Source organism: Corythoichthys intestinalis, chromosome 3, assembly GCF_030265065.1.
Source record: "Corythoichthys intestinalis isolate RoL2023-P3 chromosome 3, ASM3026506v1, whole genome shotgun sequence".
Lineage (NCBI taxonomy): Eukaryota > Metazoa > Chordata > Actinopteri > Syngnathiformes > Syngnathidae > Corythoichthys > Corythoichthys intestinalis.
In genome coordinates, this window is record NC_080397.1 from 65279737 (window position 1) to 65298257 (window position 18521).

An 18521-nucleotide genomic window follows, 5' to 3' on the forward strand; every position below is an offset into this window, starting at 1 on the left:
GTAGTGAACCTTCAAAATACTCCTAAATGGGCAAAATCTTGACTTGAATCTAACTTTAAATGATAAAACAGTTTTAAAACGTTCATGTCGAAGGTAGACAAGGGAAATAATGCAATAACAGGAGCAATTGTAACCACTCTAACTGTTGATTTACAACATTAAATGGCTACCAAACACAGCCAAGGTTACCATCTAGTGATAGCAATATCCGCAATACCCCTGTGTCTGGTTAAGTTTTGGGTAAAGAATTGGGCTAGGGCCTATTGTCTCAAAACCCTTTCAACTTCAAGTACAAGTACTTACAAGTACAGCAAACAAATTCTTTGCGCCACCGCACCAACTGCAAGCGTGGTTTGGAGGGGCAAAGTCTGGATGAGGCGTGGTTTGGAGGGGCAAAGTCTGGATGAGGCGTGGTTTGTAGTGTGGCTGCGGCTGCAGTCTGACCTTTCTCCATTATTGTGTTTACGAGATGCGTCAAGAGACGAAAGGTATCGCGGGAGTTTGATTCGGTCAGCGAGGACTAAACACCGGTCGATTGCAATCCAAAGATTTATAATATAGAAGTATCAACATACATTTGGAATTGTTTTATATATACCAAAATGTCCTTGGTTGCCTCGAATTCCAACATATTTAAATACGACAAAAAGTTAGCTTTTTTTAATGCATTTACTAAATCTTTAGCCACAGGTGCTTTTTAACTGAACTAAATTGGTAGTGGTAAAGTACACCATTTAGTAATTTGAACCATCACAGTAGTTGTTTCACACATTATTTATAAAACATTTTATATCAAGTACATTCCACTGAAAAACAACTCGATACAGTAAAGAAAAAGCACCACATCTCTTTCCAGGAATCATCATCAACTTTATTCAGATTTAAGTTCTATTTTACTTTGGTCACCATATGTATCGATGAAGAATATCAGACGAATTTGTCCGTCAAAATCGAAGTGGCTGTCTTGAAACGTTTCCATTCTTAAAACGACACCCTATCTGCCAGTCTGTCAAATGAGAGAGAGAGAGAGAGAGAAAAGACAGGCTCAGGGAATGATTTTAAAATTAGAAACAAAAACAACGAAAATAGAACTGTACTAGAGATTTTAGTCATGTATGAGCATTAAAAAGGAGGCGTTTGGGTCAGCCTGATAAAGGTTTTTCTCTTATTCAAACAGCGCAGGCGTTGGATTTACATGACAAAGTGTACATGCTGCACAAAAAAAATGGGGAAAAAAAGGGTAATTCAATAACTACGAATTTTTTAAAAAATGTTTTAAGTTAGCTGCTTCTCACATACAGGGCTATTATCCATCAGTCAAGCCCTCTTAGTACAAACACAGACATTACACACTAGGTTCAGTGGTTTTAATTTTCAATTTGGAACCGATATCTGTACGTATTGAATAGGGTTGTGCATCCTTTGGAATTGAACAGTTCCGATTCTGATTCCACTTTTCGATTCCGGTTCCGAACGATTCAGATTCTTTTAAGAGGCGGCGTCAAAAAAAAGAAAAAAAAAAAAAAGAGGCAGGGTCAAAAACATTGCACAGTTTATATTGAAGTTCTTCTACTTCTCGATGATTTTTTTAAATTATATGAACTTCTCATTGCGATTTTTGTATATAAATATCAATCTGTAAACTTAAATGTGATGAGGATTTTTTCCACAAGAGTGCACTTTCACAAAGGTGTTCATTTTTCAAAAGCTCACGGAGAAAACATTTACACATATTCTTTTGCCATACATGCACCTTAGCTGGAAGCTACGACCAAGCATTAGTATACAGTGGGGCAAATAAGTATTTAGTCAACCACCAATTGTGCAAGTTCTCCTATTTGAAAAGATTAGAGAGGCCTGTAATTGTCAAGATGGGTAAACCTCAACCATGAGAGACAGAATGTGGAAAAAAAAACAACAGAAAATCACATTGTTTGATTTTTAAAGATTTCCAAATTAGAGTGGAAAATAAGTATTTAGTCACCTACAAACAAGCTAGATTTCTGGCTGTCAAAGAGGTCGAACTTCTAACAAGGTCTAACGAGGCTCCGCTCGTTACCAGTATTAATGGCACCTGTTTTAAGTCATTATCGGTATAAAAGACACCTGTCCACCATCAGTCAGTCACACTCCAAACTCCACTATGGCCAAGACCAAAGAGCTGTCGAAGGACACCAGAGACAAAACTGTAGACCTGCACCAGGCTGGGAAGACAATCTGCAATAGGTAAAACGCTTGGTGTAAAGAAATCAACTGTGGGAGCAATTATTAGAAAATGGAAGACATACAAGACCACTTATCATCTCCCTCGATCTGGGGCTCCATGAAAGATCTCACCCCGTGGCGTCAAAATGATAACAAGAACGGTGAGCTAAAATCCCAGAACCACACGGGGGGACCTAGTGAATGACCTACAGTGAGCTGGGACCACAGTAACAAAGGCTACTGTCAGTAACGCAATGTGCCGCCAGGGACTCAAATCCTGCACTGCCAGATGTGTCCCCCTGCTGAAGAAAGTACACGTCCAGGCCCGTCTGCGGTTCGCGAGAGAGCATTTTGATGATCCAGAAGAGGACTGGGAGAATGTGTTATGGTCAGATGAAACCAAAATAGAACTTTTTGGTCGAAACACAGGTTCTCGTGTTTGGAGGAGAAAGAATCCTGAATTGCATCCGAAGAACACCATACCCACTGTGAAGCATGGGGGTGGAAACATCATGCTTTGGGGCTGTTTTTCTGCAAAGGGACCAGGATGACTAATCTGTGGAAAGGAAATAATGAATGGGGCCATGTATCGAGAGATTTTGAGTGAAAATCTCCTTCCATCAGCAAGGGCATTGAAGATGAGACATCGCTGGGTCTTTCAGCATGACAATGATCCCAAACATACAGCCAGGGCAACAAAAGGAGTGGGTTCGTAAGAAGCATTTCAAGGTCCTGGAGTGGCCTAGCCAGTCTCCAGATCTCAACCCCTTAGAAAATCTGTAGAGGGAGTTGAAAGTCCGTGTTGCCCAACGACAGCCCCAAAACATCACTGCTCTAGATCAGATCTGCGTGGAGGAATGGACCAAAATACCAGCAACAGTGTGTGAAAAGCTTGTTACAGAAAACATTTGGCCTCTGTTATTTCCAACAAAGGGTACATAACAAAGTATTGAGATGAACTTTTGGTGTTGACCAAATACTTATTTTCCACCATGATTTGCAAATAAATTCTTTAAAAATCAAACAATGTGCTTTTCTGGTTTTTTTCCCCACATTCTGTCTCTCATGGTTGAGGTTTACCCATGTTGACAATTACAGGCCTCTCCAATATTTTCAAGTGGGAGGACTTGCACAATTAGTGGTTGACTAAATACTTATTTGCCCCCACTGTAAGTTTGTCTATTGATTATTATTTGATGTAGATGAGGCAAAATAATAAGGTTGCCTTATTTGTAAAACCAATACTGTTGTGTTTACAGACACATGCAATGTTTATGTTGTAACAATACTAGTTAGGCCAGTGAATGGCGCTGTAGGCGTGTGTACGTATAATGCGGAGACGAAGAGATGAGAGCATCCGGCTAGGATGCTATGTGACGTGATGCTATGTGCTTACTGGTATGTGCTTACATTAAAAAAGTAATGGAATGCTTCATATGGCTGCTTCTTTCTAAACAAGCAACACAACAGATTCTAAAACAAAAGATGCTTTTACTACTGTTGATTTTAACGGAGGCGGCAACGCGCTACGTACAGTAGCTGCTTATATAGCTACATTAGCCCGATGTAATATTACTACTTATTCTCGTACTATTCCATCCATCCATCATCTACCACTTAATCTGGGTTAGGGTAACGGGGCAGCAGAAGACATGAGTAATTTATAGTTTTACTTACCGTATTTTTCGGATTTTAAGTCGCAGTTTCTTTCATAGTTTGGCAGAGGGTGCGTCTTATACTCTGGAGTGACTTATTTGTGATTATTTACGGTCGGGTTGGGCCGACTTCTCTCTCGCTAACTTTTTTAAAATAAATATATATTCATATATTTATACTGAAACGATGTACAGATGTTAAATAAAATAATTTGGATAAAACAGGGAAGGCGCTGTGTATGCCTGCGCACATGAACACAGTGGCCTCGCTCTCTTTTCAATCTTCCCTTCCCGCGCCGTGGCGCCCTCCGCGAGCATCCTGGTATTTCCTTTTTGATATGGAGCAGCTATAGGAGTGAAAAATAAACTAAAGACAGGGGAATTGAAAAGCAAACAACTGTGGTCGGAGTGGGATATGGAAAGGATTCAAATTGATTGTTGAAAATGCTATACGGAAAATTGTTGGCTTCGCTGAATGTAAACAAATGTGGCGCTCTCATACGAGAAATATAACAAACTTTTCCATTGTTTTTTAGTTGTGTAAATGCATTTATAATGATCATAAAAATATGTAGACTATTTAAACATTGAGAAAACTTTTTCAATTTTTTTCTGCCAACTCGAGATTAAAATGTCAAATCCACTATCCACCGGTTAGAACAGACACGCAAATAGAAAAGATATAAATATTTTTATTGAATATCCGTCTTAGTTTTGTTTAACTGGGATAATTCGTTACAAATGACAGGCTTTAATTTGTTATCATTATACATATAAGCACCGGCATCATCACAAACGTGATCACACAAAACGCAACCACGCATCGCATCCCTGCATTTCCTCCTCCTCCTGAGTCCTCACAAATACAACATAAAATTTTGTTTTTTTGGGGGGCTCGTGCCTACAAATAAAACATAAAATTTTATGTTTTTTCGGGCTCGGGCAAGCAAATCAAGGTAAATGATCGGGCTCGGGCCGCGTCGGGCTTTAAAACCCGTGGACCAGTTGGGTCGGGCTGGATTTTTTAGGCCCGATCTATCTTCTTGCGTCATGTAATGTTAGCATACCATACACCTATTCAGTCTGTTGTGACATGTCTGTTCTTGGTGCTGGATTCTATCAAATAAATTTTCCCCCAAAGTGCGACTTATACTCCGGTGCGACTTATATATGTTTTTTTCCTTTTCATTGTGCAGTTTTTGGCTGGTGCAACTTATACTCAGGTGTGAGGTATAGTCCGAAAAATACGGTACTTGGTTCTTACTGGTTAGAGGACGAGGACCGGCGTAGTGTGTCAAATGCGCGGTACTCAGCTATGCACTTGTCACTTATATTCCATGAAGCCAGAGGTGTTTAATCCTATTGGTTGTGCAGCAACCTTTGCATGATATACAGTGGGGCAAAAAAGTATTTAGTCAGCCACCAATTGTGCCACTTCTCCCACTTCAAAAGATGACAGAGGCCTGTGATTTTCTTTATAGGTGAACCTCAACGATGAGAGACAAAATGAGGGGAAAAAATCCAGAAAATCACTGATTTTTAAAGAATTTATTTGCAAATTATAGTGGAAAGAATTATTTGTTCACTTACAAGCAAGCAAGTTTTCTGGCTCTTACAGAGCTGTAACTTCTTTAAGAGGGTCCTCTGTCCTTCACTCGTTACCTCTATTAATAGCACGTGTTTGAACTCATTCTCAGGACAAAAGACAACTGTCCACAACCTCAAACAGTCACACTCCAAACTCCTAAATGGCAAAGACCAAAGAGCTGTCAAAGGACATAAAAGAAACAAAATTCTAGACCTGAATCTTGCTGGGAAGACTTCATCTGCAATAGGTAAGCAATTTGGTGTGAAGAAATCAACTGTGGGAGCAATTATTAGGAAATGGAAAACATCCAAGACCACTGATCATCTGCCTTGATCTTGTCACCCTGTGGGGTCAAAATGATCCCAAGAACAGTGAGCAAAAATCCCAGAATCACATGGGGGGAGCTCGTGAATGACCTGGGGAGAGCTGGGACCAAAGTAATAAACGCTACTATCAGTACCACACTCCGCCACCAGGAACTCAAATCCTGTCGTGCCAGATGTGTCTCCCTGCTTAAGCCAGTACACGTCCAGGCCCATCTGAAGATTGCTAAAGAGCATTTGGGTGAACCAGAAGAGGACTGGGAGAATGTCATTTAGTCAGATGAAACAAAAAATTTTGGTAGAAACTAGGCTTGTCAAACGATTAAAAATTTTAATCGAGTTAATTACAGCTTAAAAATTAATTAATCGCAATTAATCGCAATTCAAACCATCTATAAAATATGCCATATTTTTCTGTAAATTATTGTTGGAATGGAAAGATAAGACACAAAATGGATATATACATTCAAAATACAGTACATAAGGACTATTTGTTTATTATAACAGTAAATCAACAAGATGGCATTAACATTATTAACATTCTGTTAAAGCGATCCATGGATAGAAAGATTTGTAATTCTTAAAAGAAAAATCTTAGTACAAGTTATAGATATTTTATATTAAAACCTCTATTAATGTTTTCGTTTTAATAAAATTTTCAATCAAAAAATAAACTAGTAGCCCGCCATTGTTGATGTCAATAATTACTTACACAATGCGCAAGGGTGCTGAAGCCTGTAGAATCAGTCGCACCCAAGCGCCAGCAGAGGGCGGCAAAACTCCATAAAACACAATTAACAAGCACTTGACTGTGCTGTCATTTAACTCTGTCTGGGCAGGGGGAGTGCGTTAATTGCGTCAAATATTTTAACGTGATTAATTTTAAAAATTAACGCCCGTTAACGCGATAATTTGGACAGCCCTAGTAGAAACACAACTTCTCGTGTTTGAGGGTGAAAGAATGCTGAATTGTATCCATACCTACTGTGAAGCATGGGAGTGGAAACATCATGCTTTATCACATTTTTTCTCCAAAGGGACCAGGACACCTGATTCGTGTAAAGGAAAGGATAAATGGGGCCATGTATTGTGATTTTGAGTGAAAACCTCCTTCCATCAGCAAGGGCATTGAAGATGAAACGTGTCTGAGTCTTTCAGCATGACAATGATCCCAAACCTATTGCCCGGGAAACAAAGAGTAGCTTCTTAAGAAGCATTTCAAGGTCCTGGAGTGGCCTAGCGGATCTCCAGAGCTCACCCATGTATGAAATCTTTGGGAGGAGTTGAAAGGATGGAGCATGGAGGCATGAGCCAAAATAACTGCAACAGTGTGTGAAAGCCTTTGAAGACCTACAGACAACGTTTTGACCTCTGTCATTATCAATTAAGGGAATATCACAAAGCATTGAGATGAACTTTTGTTCTTGACCAAATACTTATTTTCCATCATAATTTGCAAAAAAATTCTTTATAAATAAGACGTTATTTTCTGGAAATTTTTTTTCTCATTCTATCTCCCATCATTGAGGTACACCAATGAAGAAAATTACAGGCCTCCGTCATCTTTTTAAGTCTTTTTTGCCTCACTGTAGTTGCACTGAGCTGACTGGTCTTTTTTTTTTGTGTAAAGTTGACCCAAACTTTTGAGCACCGCCGCCGCACCGTGTACATTGTTGTGATCAAGGTGCAATGCACAAACACGCTTTATGTGGCTTCTTCGTGGTTTTCGGCAGCAATTTTTTTCTGCTCAGTCGGGGCATCGAAACATGGAATTGAAATTTGAAAATTCGAACGGATCCGGGAGCATCGGAGTGTTAGAACCAGTTCCCATCGATGTTCGGTGCCAAACCCTAATATTGAAACTAGGGCTGCAGCTATCGATTATTTTAGCAGTCGATTAATCGATGAACTAGTTGGTTCGAATAATCGAGTAATCGGATAAGGAACATAAAAAAATTAAATTACCTGAGCTGAGCCTCAAACGGTATAAAAAATTTAAAAAATGGGGATGTATGTACAACAAAAGAACAAAAATAACAAAAGTCCGTTAGCTTAAATGCTATAAAATGCTTTAAAAAAAAAATTTTTTTTTAATACAAATGCTTCAGACACATATCCCTACAAAAAAAAAAAACGGCTAAATATACCAAGAAACTACTTCACAAATGCATAAAAAAAACATCAGCCCAAACAAAATCTTAGCATTTATGTTGGTCTTAACAGGGAGCAGCTGGATTCAGCCACATGAAATCAAGCAGACTAGAGGGCAGTGTATCCACCCAAATCAATAAAACTAAATGCAAACACTTTCAAAACAAACCAATACATTGCCACACAATAAAACGAATAATCGAAGCAGCAAAATTTAATTCGAATCTTTTTTTCAAATCGAATACTCGAGTTGATCGATTAATCGTTGCAGCACTAATTGAAACTGTACTTGATGCATGAACTTGCTCTTACAGTATTGTCAGTCAACGTCAACAAACAGCCACAAGTCCTCTTTTCATCATAGTAATTGTCATTTGGACAAGCTTACAGTGTCATTCCTGTGCATGTAACAATGTGAAAAGAACTAAGCATTCCAAACCCTTTTTGAAATACAACGTAAACACGATGCTTTATATGGCGGAAAACACGGACTTGAAAGTAGGCCTGAACGATATTGGAAAAAAACTATTGCTGCGATTTTTGGGGGGTTTGCGATATATTGCGATATTAAAATATATAGTGTATATTTTTTTTAAAGAAATTTTTACTAGATGACTTAAATAGCTGTTTGGAAAGACTTTGGATGACTCATCATGACCACAGTGTACAGTATTCCATCGTTTTTCGCAGTTAATACGGACCAGAACCCGCCGCGACAAGTGAAAAACCGCGTAGTAGTGCACCCCCCCCCCCCTTTTTGTGTGTGTGTGTGTGTGTGTGTGCTCAATGTATTTATTCAGACCTGGCATTGGAAAGAGATACATATCAAAGATACCCCGATCGAACGGCATCCCGAGTGATCAGCATCCGATCACGTCATTTTCAAAGTATCGGAATCGGCAAAAGAATATCGGAGTTTAACGCAATCAACGAATGCGCGGCACGACCCATTCACGCATTGCTGTTACAGCCTATAATATCGCTGTTTTGCTTAGATACAGTGATAAAAGCCAACGCCAAGCAAGTGAAGTACGTGTAAGTATTCACTAAAGCCGTGCAATTAATGAGCACTAGCTTTGCAACACTCCCAAAGTGACTATGTATGTTGTGGGAGTCACTTTGGAGCAGTTGGACAAGGATTGATCATTTTCTTAACCCATGCAACATACACAACGCAGAGAAGATATAGCATTTGCTGCAACCACACACTGTCATGGTGCACCACTTCCACACAGTCATGGCCACTTCCCATCATGCATTTGGGCAAACTATTCAAACACTTCGTTTAGCTCAACAAATACATTAGATGGCAATATTTAGTCACAATATACAAACTCACATTTATCCTTTAAGAATTACAAGTCTTTCTATCAGTGGATCCCTTTCACAGAAAGAATGTTAATAATGTTCATGCCATCTTGTGGATTTATTGTTGTGATAAACAAATACGGTACTTATGTACAGTATGTTGAATGTATAAATCCGTCTTCATCTTTCCATTCCAACAATAATTTACAGAAAAATATGGCATATTTTATAGATGGTTTGAATTGCGATTGATTATGATTAATTTTTAAGCTGTAATTAACTCGATTAAAAATTTTAATCGTTTGACACCCCTAATATTTTTTAATTAAATCGTTTTCTAATTGTATTTAATGTTACAGACAAAATGTCTTACACTCATCCAGAGTCTTTTGGTTTAAAGATTGGTTCATAATAACAACAAACATCCTCCCCTGCCATTTATTGTTGCACTCACTAAGTGTGGCACCGAAAAAAACTAGGAACATTGTCAGCATTGTCATGTTGGACAATAAAAAAAAGATACTTGGAGCAATTGAATTAAGTTTTATTCATTTTTTTTCTTAATGCATTGCCAAAATGTATATGATCGGGAAAAATTATCGGGAATGCTTGGAATTGAATCAGGAGCAAAAAAAGCAATCTGATCGGGAAATATTGGGATCGGCAGATACTCAACTAAAACGATCGGATCGGGAGCAAAAAAACATGATCGGAACAACCCTAATACATATAAGACATGTTTTTTCTCACTTTTTTCCCCCCAAATTATGATTTTGAAAATTTTTTTTTTTTTTTAACAAACGCTTTTTAAGCACTTCAAATGTAATAATTATAATCTGTTTTAAACATAACTGTCCCACTGAATCATTTTTAAACAAGAATAAAGTACTGTAGTAGAAAAATGCTTGGCTTGATTAAATGCTTCTTTTTACCTAACATGGCTGTGACTCTTGGAGTGACATGTAGAAATTACAAACTCCTCATAATCACTTCTGGCGTTTATTTAAATGTCTCGAAGTCTCCACATTCTCCCCCCACAGACACACACATTCATTCCAACCCGTGCTTCCTTGCAGAAACTGTTTAACAAGTTAAACGATGATTGACAGATTGCTGCCCGGCTTCTTTGGCCAGATCAAAGCCATCGTTAACTTTAATAAGAAAATTTTTGAACAGGAGGGCATTTAAAAAAACAACAACATTTTTTTTTTTAAAACAGCAAAACCATAATTATAGACGCCATGATTTTAACGAGATATTATCGTGTACTTACCTTGTTTCGATCCAAAAACTTCATGTAGCATGTGTCATCAAGTGTCAAGACACAGATTCAAATGGCCACAGCCAGATTTTGGGGGGGATTTTAGGGGTGAAACATGGTATTATTACTAGGGTCGCGATGCAGAAATCGCAGACATCAAGGAGTGGTCGAGATGTTCCTTTTTCATATATTGCCCCTTTTAGAATTTTTTTTTTCTTCAAATTTTCTTTGTTTGGCTCGATTATCATCTAACATATTGGGGAAAATTTGACAGTAACAAAAAAAAATAAAATTAAGCCATAGTTATGAGGTATAGATATCCGTGACTTATTTACAGACACCATTTTTTTCATTGTGACGTAATGTTTTAATGTTTAAAATATGCGAGTGAATCATTTTTTTTAACTCTTGTTTTTTTTTTTTTAAAACAAAATATTAGACAACAATTAATGATTCAAAGCTAAAAATGATATTTTGAATAAGATTACTTACGTTTTTATAGCTGGGTTGAAAAAAAAGAGGTTGCGCGACATCTGTAAACAGGGGTTTCCAGGGAAAATAAAACAAGCAAATTAAAAATAGTTAAGGGGCTTAATGCGCCATGAATCTGCTATTGCAGCATATAGACATATTGTTCTATCAAACAAACAGTTCTTTTGGCTTAAAATACAGCAGTTTATTTTAGGGCTGTCAAAATTATCGCGTTAACGGGCGTTAATATTAAAATACAGCAGTTTATTTTAGGGCTGTCAAAATTATCGCGTTAACGGGCGTTAATTTTTTTTTTTTAAATTAATCACGTTAAAATATTTGACGCAATTAACGCAGATGCCCCGCTCTGACAGATTTAAATAACGGTGCAGTGAAACGCACACTTGTTAATTGTTTTATGGAGTTTTGCCGCCCTCTGCTGGCGGTTGGGTGCGACTGATTTTATAGGCTTCAGCACCCTAAGCATTGTCTAAGTAATTATTGACATCAACAATGGCGGGCTACTAGTTTTACCTTTTAATTGAAAATTTTACAAATTTCATTAAAACGAAAACATTAAGAGGGGTTTTAATATAAAATTTCTACAACTTGGACTAATATTTTTTTTTTTTTTTTTTTAAGAACTAAAAGTCTTTCTATCCATGGATCACTTTAACAGAATGTTAATAATGTTAATGACATCTTGTTGATTTATTGTTATAATAAACAAATACAGTCCTTATGTACGGTATGTTGAATGTATATATCCATCTTGTGTCTTATGTTTCCATTCCAACAATAATTTACAGAAAAATATGGCATATTTTATAGATGGTTTGAATTGCGATTAATTACAATTAATTAATTTTTAAGCTGTAATTAACTCGATTAAAATTTTGAATCGTTTGACAGCCCTAGTTTATTTTAAAGAGGGGTCAAAAGCAGAAACTGCTTCTTCAGTCTTGTCTGTGTTTATTTTCTATTTAAGTTAATCTTTATTTTATCAGGCAGTCTCATTGAGATTAATATCTCTTTTAAGATCTCTTTTTTATCTCTTTTAAGAAACATTCACAAAATACACTAACAAAAACAGTTGCAATAATCAGTAAAAACATCAGACAAAAGAGATTCCAAATCGGCAAGATGAACGATTGACTGTAGTTTAAGAGTAGATTGCAATTTGTTCCACTTAAGAGTAGCATGTTAGCTAAAGCCAACATTAGTGCGTGTGAGTGGAATGCTTAGGGTTAAGTAATTAGATGATCGTGTTTTGTATTTACTGGATTTGAATCACAGGAGAGATGTGAGGTAGTGAGGATGTTTGCATAGAAAAGCCTTATAGATGAATAACATGATGTGGATATTTCTTCTTGACTGTAGTGAAGACCAACCAACGTTTTGATAAAGGGTACAATGATGAGTGCAGAAATTGTCATTGTTGATGAAACGTAGTGCACTGTGATAGACCGGCTTTAATTGATGAAGAGTTGATGGAGCTGCACGACAGTACAGGATGTCCCCAAAATCAAGAACAGAAACAAAAGAGAACACAATGGTTTTTTCGGTTTGAAGTTGACAGACAGCCTTTGATTCTATACAGGAAGCTAAGTTTGAATGTAAGTTTACGGATTAGATGATGAATATGAGTTTTGAATGATAAATTACTGTCAATCCAAATTCCTAAGTATTTGTATGAATCAGTGAGAGAAATTTGGGTACCATTTAGGGATTTGATTCCAGGTAGGTCATTGTCGGTAATGGTGGAAGTGGAGAAAACCATGTATTTGTTTCTTTCAGCATTTAAAACTAATCTGTGGTTATGAAGAGATATTTGTAAACAATCAAAAGCAGTCTGTAAATGAGTCAGAGCTAGAGCTGGGGAAGAACCAGGAGGAAAATCGGCAATCATCAGCAAAAAAAGTGGACATTACAACATTGATTAGGAAGAATAATATTATTAATGCATAACGTAAAAAGGAGTGGTCCAAGGACACCTGCGGCACCCCATTTTTAATAGTAAGTGGACTTGATTGAACACCGTCAGCAGCAAGAGTTTGTATTCTGTCCGTAAGGTAGGACTTAAACCACTTGAGGGCATTAACATCTAAACCAGTACTTCTCAAATAGTGGGGCGCGCCCCCCTGGGGGGGCGCAGAGCGATGCCAGGGGGGGCGCATGTGACCTCGGGGAACATGCTTTTTTTTTTTTTGCCGTACTGGAATAAAGTGTACTTGCACATCCACTCAGTGGGTGGCAGTAGCGCTGTCATTTTCAGAGTGCGGGCAGTATTTTTGAACTAAGGAAGAGCACTCAGCACACAGAAAACCAATATGAGGAGCAGAGGGCCGCCGCCGTTTTCCGACCGGACTCACTCACGCAGCGACCCACTGTCTTCTCCAGTTCTCATGTCTCCGCCCGAGAAGTGCCATTTTCGGCTTGGGATCGTTACGACGACCGCCCTCACCTACGGTTCTCCCTCGGCCGCCGAGAATGCGCTTTTTTCGGGCCGTTTGCCTTTTAATATAGTGGGAAATGAGGAACGACCACTGTTTACTGAGTCAAAAAATGATTATAGCGGAGAGTCTGAAGCCAAATCAATTAAGACGCCACTTAAAGACATTAGACCTCAATCTCATTGATAAGCCGCTTGATTGTTTTTCAGCGAAAACGTGCCGAATATTGCCAATTGCCACAATCGTCCCGCTTTGTCAGTGTTATATCAGTAAACCAGTGAGCACTGTGGTGAATCGCCACAGTATCACAACTGTGAGCAGCGAAAATAAAAACGTTCCTTCTGTCCAAAGACACTTTTTTCTTATTCTATTCAGTTTTGTTTTTTTGGTCAATTTTTTGGGCATATTGTCCTCATTAGTGAATGTTTCTAATCAATTTGAATGTGTTATTTACTGATTTTATTACATTTTATTTTTCTGTATGTAATGGTCAAAAATGTACCTTGAGTGTATTTTTACAGTTTGGATGTGACTTTTTTTTTTTTTTTTTTTTAAATTCAGGCAAATTGATGCGCGTCAAGTCTTCTCTGTCACAAACAAAACATTGTTAATAAAGTTATACTTTATTAAAAGTTGATCTATGTTACTTTTTTTCTTTATTTGAAAAAAAAAGGACACAATGTTAGGCAGATGCGTATTTATATTAGTAATTTTATAGACAAATGATACTATTTACAGTGGCGGCAGAGAGTTTTTTTTGGGGGGGGGGCGCGAAACATTTACGTCTTCCTTGGGGGGGCGCAACAGAAAATAATTGAGAAGCACTGATCTAAACCAATGGTCTGCAGTTTATGGAGAAGAATTTTATGATCAACGGTATCAAGTGCTTTTGAAAAATCAATGAAAAGAGCAGCACAGAACTGGTTATTATCAAGAAAGGAGACAATGTTATTTAAGACAGAAACTGTAGCTGTAATTGTACTGTGACCTGGGCGAAAAATAGACTGTTGCGGCTGAAGTATGTTAGATGAGTCAATAAAAGAACGTAGTTGAGAATTAATCAAAGATTCAAGAATTTGATATAAAAACGGAAGTTTGGATATTGGACGGTAATTATTGAGGTCAGAGATGTCACCATTTTTATGTAGCGGGAGAACAGTAGCAGTTTTCCAAGAGGTTGGTATGATGCCAGAAAGAAGGGTTTGGTTAAAAATATGAGCTAAATATGGACTGATAAAATGAGCACTTAATTGAAGAAGACATGGATCTAGATGGTCTGCACCAGCATTTTTGGAAGCCTTCCCTTTACTCAAAATTTTAATGATATCAATTCAAGTGAATGAGGATATCTGGTGGGGTTTGGTGAATTAAGACTAATATAATCCATTTTTGGGAGCAAGCTTCATTTCCCGGCATATATTTTCAGAAGGGCTCTTATTCTTTTAAAATTACAACTCTGAATTTTTTCCCCCTTGCTTGAACAAATGGATGCAAAGCTTAACACAGTGACGGTTGGAGAATAACCATCCCTCAGTATGGCGGAGGAGTTACCTGATGTCGTACTTTCCTGAATACCTGTCTGTGGGTGTACGCTTCTTCGCGCTCTATGTAATGGGTGCCCACGTCATTCGCCCTTTCATCCTCGGTGTACATTCTGATTTTGTTACACCTGAAAAGGAACTTATGCTTAGTTATTTCAGGTCAACATAACGTGGGTCATAAGACATCTTGTATTTTATGTGCGCTAGGATCAGACAGTCAACCCATTCGGGCAGTTTATGGATGAACATGCCTGTTTTGGCTGTTTTATTTGTATTCTGTTAACATTTGAAAATGAATGTGCACTAGTGGCTATCCCCAACAATAGATCTGCTCTAAAAATTAACTTTTTACATTGACCACATTGTAACTTTGACATATTACCAGTTGCAAAACTCAAAAGGAAACAGATCACCAACCTTTCTACTTTTCTAATTGCTTTAATGTTATTTCATATACTAGTCCTTCACAAAAAATTAGCCTATTGTGATAAAGTTCATTTTTTTTTCTGTAATGTACTGATAAACATTAGACTTTCATATATTTTAGATTCATTACACACAACTGAAGTAGTTCAAGCCTTTTATTGTTTCAATATTGATGATTTTGGCAAAAAAGTCGAGAAAAAACAAAAATCCCCATCTCAAAATATTTGCATATCATGAAAAGGTACTCTAAAGAAGCTACTAACCTAATCATCTGAATCAACGAATTAACTCAAAACCCGTGCGAAAGATTCCTGAAGCTTTTATTTTATTTTTTTCAATTTATTTTATTTTTTTAACCTGTCCTGTTCAGCTGTTTGACACTGAGAATAGAAGTCTAAGTGCCCGGATAGTCTGAACAGTTTTAATGTTTCACATTGAGAGTCTGACATGCTCCCGTCGTGATCATTCAACAATACATACCTCGTTTATTATGACAAAGCAGCGAACAGGAAGGGGTTATGGGGGAACAGAGGAAAAGAAACACAAGGAAAGAAAAACAAACTACAACAAAAAATACATATAACATCTAGACCAATTACTAATATGTTGGTGCTATCGTCAGCTAGATGTATTTCCGGTTGACACCATGTGGGGGGCCTGTTGACCAGGGAAAGAGGGGGACAAGGGTGGGGGAGTCTATAAGCTATAGGGATAGAGTGTACACAAATCAGCTCTGTGAACTAGAACCCAGTAATCGTGTAAATCCCTTGTGAGTGTAAGCCCGTTGGTGACCAACCCTACGCAGCCCCATCGCCAATCCCGGCACCGGGACCCCCCACCCGAGTGTGCCCTATCACATCCAACCGCACGCAAGCCCCACCAGGCGCGTGACAGACGAGCGGAGACGCCACGCGGGCGCCAACCCAGGGCCACGGCCCCCACCCAGCCAGCCCAGGGAGGGAGGGCGGGCGGGGATCAAGCGCAGCCAATCCCTCCTCCCGCAGCCCAGCAAAGGAGCCATCGTCCCCCCCGGGATTCAGGGTGGTCCCCTGGGCCACCCGCGCACCCATCAACCGGCCTTCAGAGATGGCAGGAGGGGACGCAGCACCAACCCCACGCCTACCTCCACCCCCGCCCGCCCGGGCCACGAGCCACAGCCGCAGCCCCCCAACCGGCACAGCACGCCACGGGACCCCCCCAGCAGTCCACAAAGCCCAGAGCAGGGCAGGGTCCCCCGCCGGTGCAGGCAACACCCCGCTGATACACCGGCGCCCAGCCAGCGATCCGCGACGGAGCACAGGGCGGATATCCAGTCAGAGAAGAGAGGGGAAGGCGGAGGCAGGAGAACGCCGAGGAACTGCCACGGGGCGATGCAAGATCGACTTTTTTGCCAAAATCATCAATATTAAAACAATAAAAGGCTTGAACTACTTCAGTTGTGTGTAATGAATCTAAAATATATGAAAGTCTAATGTTTATCCGTACATTACAGAAAATAATGAACTTTATCACAATATGCTAATTTTTTGAGAAGGACTAGTATAAATACACATCCAATCCATTTAGACTTAGAGGCCTGTGAATAATCTTTTTTTTTTCTAATGAAAAACGAAGTTCAATTAAATATATATATATTATTTTATGTTTTTATTCACAACCTTTAATACATTTTTTTTAATTTAAAAAAAAAAAAAAAATTCGGTATCTATCAACTCAATGGCACTTAAACATGATCATTTACCGCTATCCTCCCAATTCAAATTAATTGACTGTCAATAGCAGCCAAGAGTTAAAATGCAGACTAACATATAGCTAGCTATCTGAAAAAATTATAATTTTTTGGTTGCGTGTCCTTTGCGAAACCATTTATTTCTATTGCTTATATTAGCGGGGTGTATTGCCTCAAGTTTGACAATACGATTAATGTTACGATTTACAGGTCACAATTCGATCCAGGACCTTGAAATGCTTCTTACGAAGCCACTCCTTTGTTGCATGTTTGGGATCATTGCAAGGGCGTAGGTTTGGTCACAATATTGGTAGGGACGATATAACAGCATAACCTCCATGTACACTTTTTGCTTGAGACGGGACATTAATAAGACCAAGCAGATTGGGTGAACGGTGGTCAGGGCTACACTTCTCTCCAATGTGAACCAAATGAATTGTTAGGCTAAATTATTAATGCAAAATAAAGCAATACAAATTTATTTAACTTCCAGAATAAGTGTCTGGATTTTATAAGCAAATTTAAATTGCAATATCTAAACGCAGTGGTGGGTAGAGTAGCCAAAACTTTTACTCAAGTAAGAGTACCGTTACTTCAAAATAATATCACTCAAGTAAGAGTAAACGTAATCATCCAAAAAAAACGTACTGAAGTACAAGTAAAAAAAGCATACAGTGAAAAGAATACTCAAGTAAGCGTAACACTTTAAGTAACTGCTTATTTTTGTTAGATTTTGTTTTTTAAACAATGGTATATGAATTGTTTTTATAATGATACTGGACAATAACACATTACATAACCGCATTAAGCCAAAGAAATACAAAAAAATAATCATGATGATAATTGAATTCCAATGAGAGAAAAAACATAAATGAGGCATTATTCGTCCAAAGAGTATGAGTGCCCTCTAGTGGAGAAAACAGTTCCTAGTTTTCATAGTGAAGCGTTCCTTCATTATTACTAAAGATGTCCCGATCGATCGGGATGCCGATCAATCGGGTCCGATCACGTCATTTTCAAAGTATCGAAATCGGCAAAAAAATATCGGACATGCCTTTTTTATATATATACACAGTACTTTTGCACAGTACTGTATATATATTTTTTAATTATTAAATTTATTAGGATCATGGAAGCTTCCACTTGGGGAAAATATATACATACAGTATATCCTGTATATACATAATATAATAAAAATATACAGTACTGTGCAAAGGTTTTAGGCAGGTGTCCTGCCTAAAACCTTTGCACAGTACTGGATATTTTTTATTTAAATCGATTTCTAATTGTATTTAACGTTACAGACAAAATGTCTTACACTCATCCAGAGTAGTTTTGGCTTCAAGTAGCTATCAAATTTATTGCGTTAACGGCGGTAAGTAGTTTATTTTAAATTAATCACGCTAAATA

The 18521-nt window shown here is 38.2% G+C and overlaps 1 protein-coding gene across 1 annotated transcript in view; it reads right to left on the reverse strand.

The window, feature by feature from the left end:
- Positions 1-858: 858 nt before the first annotated feature.
- LOC130913546 (mitochondrial import receptor subunit TOM70-like) overlaps positions 859-18521 on the reverse strand; it is a 143902-nt gene continuing 126239 nt past the window's right edge. The window contains exons 14-15 of the mRNA XM_057832225.1: positions 14967-15084; positions 859-1006 (exon numbers count right to left, since the gene is read on the reverse strand). Of these exons, the coding sequence (XP_057688208.1) occupies positions 995-1006; positions 14967-15084 (130 nt within the window). The 3' untranslated portion in view covers positions 859-994. The remainder of the gene's footprint in view (positions 1007-14966; positions 15085-18521) is intronic.